The 7,077-nt window shown below is 32.7% G+C and overlaps 1 protein-coding gene across 1 annotated transcript; it reads right to left on the reverse strand.

The window, feature by feature from the left end:
• Positions 1-3,663: 3,663 nt before the first annotated feature.
• Positions 3,664-5,163, reverse strand: LOC142504564 (protein PHYTOCHROME KINASE SUBSTRATE 2). Its single transcript, XM_075617421.1, has one exon. It carries the CDS (start codon positions 4,948-4,950, stop codon positions 3,664-3,666), a length of 1,287 nt encoding a protein of 428 aa, XP_075473536.1. The 5' UTR covers positions 4,951-5,163.
• Between the last annotated feature and the right edge of the window lie 1,914 nt (positions 5,164-7,077).

Genomic DNA, 7,077 nt, shown 5'->3' on the forward strand with positions numbered 1-7,077 from the left:
ATATTGATCGATGAAGGGGCTGTTCTCCCGTATACGTAGGCTGCATTGTAGCTGAACCACGTAAATTCTCTTGTGTTCTTTATTCTTCTGGTTTCCTTTTCTTCTGTGATTTTTCAGATAGTTCGATTGCGATCAAGAACCGGAATATAATTCAACATATAAATATATATATATATGAAATATTTATTTTGAATAATTCACCGACCAACATAAATTTTTCTTATAATATACAACAAAAATGTTGAATCACTAATTAGAGACGGTTTATAAATATTCGAAAGATATTTGTGTAGCAACTCATGAGTTAAATAATTGATCACTAATTAAACAAAGATCAAGTTAAATAATGTATCAGTCTCTAAGTCACCTAAATTCTTGGTCCCTACTATGAAAGTACTTTTAAAAATAGATGACTTTATTATGAACTGAAATTAAGTTTAATTAACGGAGACCAAAATAAATAGCTATGAAATTATTAACGATCGATGGCTTATTTTTTTGACCGAAATCATTTGCGGTCACTAATTCTCTCGTTAAATTTCGGCTTTTTGAATATTGTCAATAGCTAGAATCATATGCTATGATGCAAAGACACGGATGATATACCGTACCGTATCATACCAAAATTATATACAGTATATCGTACAATAATACCGGTATAAGAAAATTTTATATCTATACCAAAATTCAACGGTATATCGAAATTTCGTTACGGTATTGGTATATATCGTTTTATACCGAAAAAAACTTTACATTTTTTAAATTTTATAAATTTATTATTTTAAAATATTATATATTTTAAAATTTTAGATATATCTCTCGGTTTCATATCGTTACCGTATCGAAATATTCGGTATCGTTACTTTACGTACCGAAATCTTCGGCATGCCGAAAATTCGATAAATTCATTAGTTTTTCGATACAGTAATCTCGATATATCCAAAATTCGTTATTTCTTCACATCTTACGGAAGGGAAACGAGTACAACAGCATAAAAATAACATATGTATTCCGTTTTTGTAATATTTCAAATTAACAATATGATGTATTATATTTTATTAAATAATTATTTTTGATAATGATGGTCAATTGAATAGATTAAATAGGAAAAGGCGAAATGTGGTGAAAATAAATTTATCAAAAAATAGTAATAAAATAATGAACTTATATTTTCTTGAAATATAAACAAATTATCCCCAAATTTTGTGCCGATTCTGACAAATGAAAACGAAATTATTACAACTCCATTATTGACACTAAAAAAAATATTTGTCCATTTTAAAAATCTTTATTTTGTGGCCAATATTTGTTGCATGCATATCTGGACCAGATGGAATTTTAAAAACACAAAAATTGGTATGAATACTTCCACGTTGTGGTTTGGCTTAAGTCAAGGTAATGTGGGCACATACATCATTCATTGAGTGACATTTTTGACATTTTCCCAACCTCATTTATTTATGTTTTTATGGTATTTAGGTTTATTATTATTATTATTCAAAAAATTAAAATAATATAATATAATATTTGTTCAATTCCAATATGGTCCCAAGATTTTGTGTGATCGTAATCTTTTTGCACATAACTTGAAACGAATACATTTATTTTCGAAAAATGATATTTAGGTTTATTATTATTATAAATTGCATTTGAAATTGCAAATGTACTTTTACATTGTAACATAATACGTAAGAAATTTGTACACGTAGCATAACTCTTTATTTCATGACTTCGATCTATTTTTTGTGTGTGGATAATTTTATTTGTATGTACCTCTCAAAATAATAATTTGTCTCTATCTTGCATTTATTTATTTCGGTCATTTTTCATTGGAGAATTGACGGGTCATCAAAAAATATGATGACATGACGACAGATATTACTGACATGTCCGATCGATCTCACGTTAGCATTCTGATGGAAGGTAACTAAAATTGCAAAAGAAAAAAAGTGAACGTGGATTAAGACTATGAATTGAATTAAAAACACGCAGGTTATAAGATAATAATTTCCCGAATGATTTCCGTCTATTCCAGCATGGTCTTTGAGCACATTGCCATCCTGGTACTGGCTGTCCCCCTTAACATGGAGGGACCATGCCATTAATATGGTGGTTATAGAATGGGAATGAATATCGTATACCATCTCACCAGTGAATTTTGCGCGTCACCGTAAAATTAAGCAAAGAACATTCCCTTTTCTTCGATTCAAATGTCTGGACCCATGGCCACTAGATTCAGATGTTTAACCAGCTCTTCCTATAATTCTTAGGTTTCAAGTTACATTCGGTATATGATCACATTAAAAGTACCCACGGATCCGTTTGCATGTTTATTCTCGGATTGCATGTACATATCCGTTGATCCAACTTGTGGAGGATTTCCGACCTATCGATTTGACCTCGGAGATGGGTTTTTGCTAAAACTCGAGCAGTTTCTTGAAAAACTCGTTTCAGATTTGAAACTTTTTTGCTCGATATAAATCAGATCATCCGTCTTTGAGGTAAATATGACAAATGCATGTATAGTTGCTGATATGTGAACCACATTAGAAACGTACGTATGTCTTTGCTCTTGCATGGTTTGTATAATTTGAGTTGTAGTTGCTATTTTTTTTGTTAGTGAGACTTAATTATATATTTTGTTGTCGGTGCAACTAAGTCAAATGATACTAATTTGTTTTTCTTTATTAACAGGGTATTTTGATTTATATTAAAAAAAATGGGATTTTGAATTAGATTTGGATTTGGATTTGGATTTGGAGTTAACCGAAATTTTTATTTTGGTATTTGGCTAATATTTAAAATATAATTTGGAATTTGATTTGAAAGTTAAAAATAATATTTCTTATATTAAAAAAATTTATTTTAATTTTTTTAAATTAATAATATTTCTATAAAAAAAACAAAAAAATATTATAGCATATAACAAATAATTTTTTAAAGAAATGAAAAAAAAAATATTAAGTTTGTTAAGATGAAATAAAAAATAAAGTTACAAAATTTTGATGAATGGCGATTTTTTAATATTAAAAAGAAAGAATTTTTTTTAGAGAAAACAAATTAATAGAATTTTAAAATATAAAAAATATATTTGATTTTCTCATATATATATATATATATATACAGCGTGAACTGACAATATATATTTTGAATAAATAATTTTGTAAAAAAATTAAGTAATATATATAATATAATATAAAAAGTGTGAATTGATAATATAGATTTAAAATAAATAATATTTTGTAAAAAAAATAACAGGAGATAAATTTATAAATAAGTTATATAAATTTAATAACAAAAATAATTTGATTGTTTTTAAAACTCAATTCCACCGATTTTTGTAAGGATTTCACTTAATTAAATATAATCTCATCAATTATCAATCTAATTTGCCAAACTCTAATTTCGTCCGATTTCATGTTGTCCGCCCAAAAAAAAAAAAAAGATGATTTGTATAATACCACGTTTGCCTATTCGGCTAAAAAACACGGGTAAACAATCTAATCTACTCGGAGCCTTGTACTAAATACCATTAACTGAATCAACCAAACAGGTATAACCAAAAGCTTGTAATATGTTAACTCGGTAAAAACCTGACAACATGGAACATGACAAAGATTACCAAGTGTACAACAGGAGTGCGGTTGAGATAGAACACATGCTTCAAAAGATTGCTGGAACCTTACTCTGTGCAGAGGTATCTGATTTTAGGGGATTTCTTGTGTTTGATTGCCCCTTGTCATGTGATTTATGTGCGGCTCCGGAAATTCTAACAGCTCTCTCACTTTTACAGCCTGAAAGAATACCCATGCGCCGTTTCGGCAATTCTTTGAGTGGGCTGTTTCTTGGATTTGGACCTGGTTTTTTAGGATTTGGGGTGATGGTGACAGTGGAAGTGGAAGTGGAAGTGGTGGCGGTGGTGGTGGTGGCGGTGGTGGATCTTAGCTCTTCGAAATCCGAAAAAATGGAGAAATCCGCCGCGCTGGCTGTAACAACACTCCATTCTATACTAGCTTCACTTGGGGCATAACAATTTCTAGGTGTTATACAGCCTGACAGACCTTCTGATGCCTGCCTGGAAAGAAAAGAATTACCTTTCGACAGGCTTTCGATTTCAAATAAATCGGAGCTTGCGTCGCTGTCACTATCGTTATTCAAATCACTGCAAATTGAAGGGATCTTGATTTCTTCAGTTACTCCTGGAACAAGTGCATCCCAAGTCAGCATTGATAGCTTCTTGTCCAGGCTCAGGCAGTTCTTGCTTCTTTCCAGAATCGGGGACCCAAATACTTCCAATGATTTTCGCTTAGTGGCGTCCTCTTCTTCGACTTTTGTTTGCATTCTAGTTGCCTGATTTCCAGTCTTGGAATTGAACACAGGGAAACTAAAATGGCCCTCTTTCATTTCCGATTCAGGAAACTTCGCACTCGAATCATGTTCCGACAGGGATTTCTTAACCGAATGATTAACACTCTTAATGGAACAGTTATCCCTATCAAAATCCCCTATCTCAACAGAATTCTTGTCACTACAAGAACAGTTGCAGCCAATGTTGGCAAGAAAGCTCTTTTTTTTAATCTTTTTGAGCTTCTGCAGGTTCCTCGGACCACTATGCAACATGCCGCTTCCACTGTTGCAGCTTGACTCAGATCGAACACTCGGGGTCGCTATGCGGTCCCGATCTTTTACAAGCAACACCTGAACGGGGTCATCTTTCTTGGACTCGTGATCTGGCGACTCTTTGTTATCAACCATAGGGCCTTCGTTGAAGTATTTTTTCGCATCAAAAACATCGATTTCTCGATCTTCTGTTGTTCTAATATTCCTTCCGAGATAAGCATGATCACGTTTGGAAGCTCGTAATTCGAGCACAAAGGTTTCCTCGACTCCATCCAAGTACGAGGAAAAGGAACTGTCCCGGAACTTGGTGCTACTTTCTGAAGCACTCATGTAGTAAAATTTCAAGAAAATCGGATTCAGAGAAGGATTGGCGTGCGCAGGTGAAAAGTGGTGTCTCAAAGGAAACTTTGGCTTAATTTAAATCACATCACATGCCTATACATATATATATAAACACACACACACACAAGTACCCTAGAGAGAAGACTGCACAAATGGATAAATTTCTATTGGGATTTGTCATAAATATTGACATGTTCTTATATGTAAATAATAATTATTTCCGGATTATGAACAACATGAGCAAGTTTAACCAGACTGTTCTTAATTTGTTTTTCTTTTTTCCCCATGAGCTAAAAATCAGTTCATATAAAAAAAATTTCCATTTTGTAAACATAAAAACTAGACGGCACATGTCCCTTATATAATTTTAAAAGCATAACCACAAACATTAAAAAGTAAAAGATTTGAAAAAGGGTTTAACTTGAAATAGTGAACCCTCCTGTACATACAAACATGAAACGACCACACATATGTCTTTATCTCGTTATTATTTGGAATATTGACTTACATGTGTATAGATACTAATATTTATTGCGTTTCTTCTCTTATCGTATCTTCGTTTATATTTAGAGGCAAAAACTTGTGTGAGACGGTCTCACGAGTCATATTTTGTGAGACGGATCTCTTATTTGAGTCATTCATAAAAAATATTACTTTTTATGCTAACAATGCGTTTGTCGGGGGATAAGGTGGGTTTATGAATTTTTAACCCACCTAATCTCATGTTTGGTAGGATTTTTATTTAACCAAGTCAATCCCTCCTATGAATGATTAGGTTATATTAGCTAGGATAAAATAATCACTCCTCACCCCCTAGGATTATTTATCCTACTCTTAATCCTTCATATTTTTCCAATTTTACATTTTCCTAAATCCAAACTCATCACCACTTCCCTCCACCAACCGTCGGCCGACCACCCCGGCGCCGATCACCGCCGTCGCTGCCGACCACCCCTTCCGATCGTCGACCGACCGCCGGTCGACAGCCGCACGCCACCCGCCGCCGCTGCCGACCACCCCCTCCTCCTGCCGGCCGATCGACCGCCTCACCGCCGGCAATCACACCGACGGCCGACCACCACCGCCGCAAAAGTTGAAGGGCAGTTTTGTCAATTCATCAAAAGATTATTAATTATCTCATTCTTAACAATCATACCAAACATAATATTATTTTATCATTATCTACTTCAATCATTCTTTTTATCATTTCTCTCTTAATCATTTCATAATTTTATCCTCCAACCAAACGTAGCCTAAGAGTATTACTTTTTATGGTGAATATCGGTAGGGTTGACCCGTCTCACATATAAAGATTCGTGAGATCGTCTCACAAGAGATTTACTCGGTATTTAGATAATACGTATCTTGTTTAATCGTTATTATTCAACTCTTTTTTAGTGTATGTCTTTGTCTTTCAATATGGATATTAGACATGGTCTCGTGTCTACTGACTGGATGTGTCGAATAAATATATAGAACAAAAAATGTTGTTTTTCACGAACGTCATCATTGAAAATCTTGAAATTTATTTTAGATAAATAAATGGAGATGAGGGGAATATGGCCTTTAGAGGGATTGAGACATAAAACAATACTTGATTTTTGATCGAATCACATGGCGAGTCGACCACTTAACTTAATAATCTGTGAGCATGTGATCTGATAGGGTTACACATTTTAGCCAACTAAATGATCATCACCCCAAGGAGTCCTTGTACTTATTTTAATTTTTATTTAATTTTTTTGTGGATAATAATATTCTTGGAATTAACATTGAAAATGACTATATTGATTTAATCTATTTACTTTTAAAGTAGATCTCTTGTTAGACGGATCAATCCTACCGATATTCACAATAAAAATTAATTTGCTTAGCATAAAAAGTAATACTTCTTCATTGATAATCCAAATAAGAGATTTGTCTCTGAAAATATGATTCTTGAGATCGTTTCACACAAATTTTTACCTTACTTTCAAGAGAGTATTTCACTAATAATATATGTTCATTCATTAATCGGGTTATTCAATCGAACATGGTTGATGCTATTTTTTAATATAAAAAATTGAAAGATTTTTTAAAAATTCAAAAGATTATAATATAGTATATATTTCACAG

This window comes from Primulina tabacum, chromosome 9, assembly GCF_025594145.1.
Source record: "Primulina tabacum isolate GXHZ01 chromosome 9, ASM2559414v2, whole genome shotgun sequence".
In the NCBI taxonomy this organism is placed as follows: Eukaryota; Viridiplantae; Streptophyta; class Magnoliopsida; order Lamiales; family Gesneriaceae; genus Primulina; species Primulina tabacum.

Coding starts and splice junctions, on each gene's coding strand:
- LOC142504564 (XM_075617421.1), bottom strand. CDS start 4,950: ATGAGTGCTTCAGAAAGTAGCACCAAGTTCCGGGACAGTTCCTTTTCC.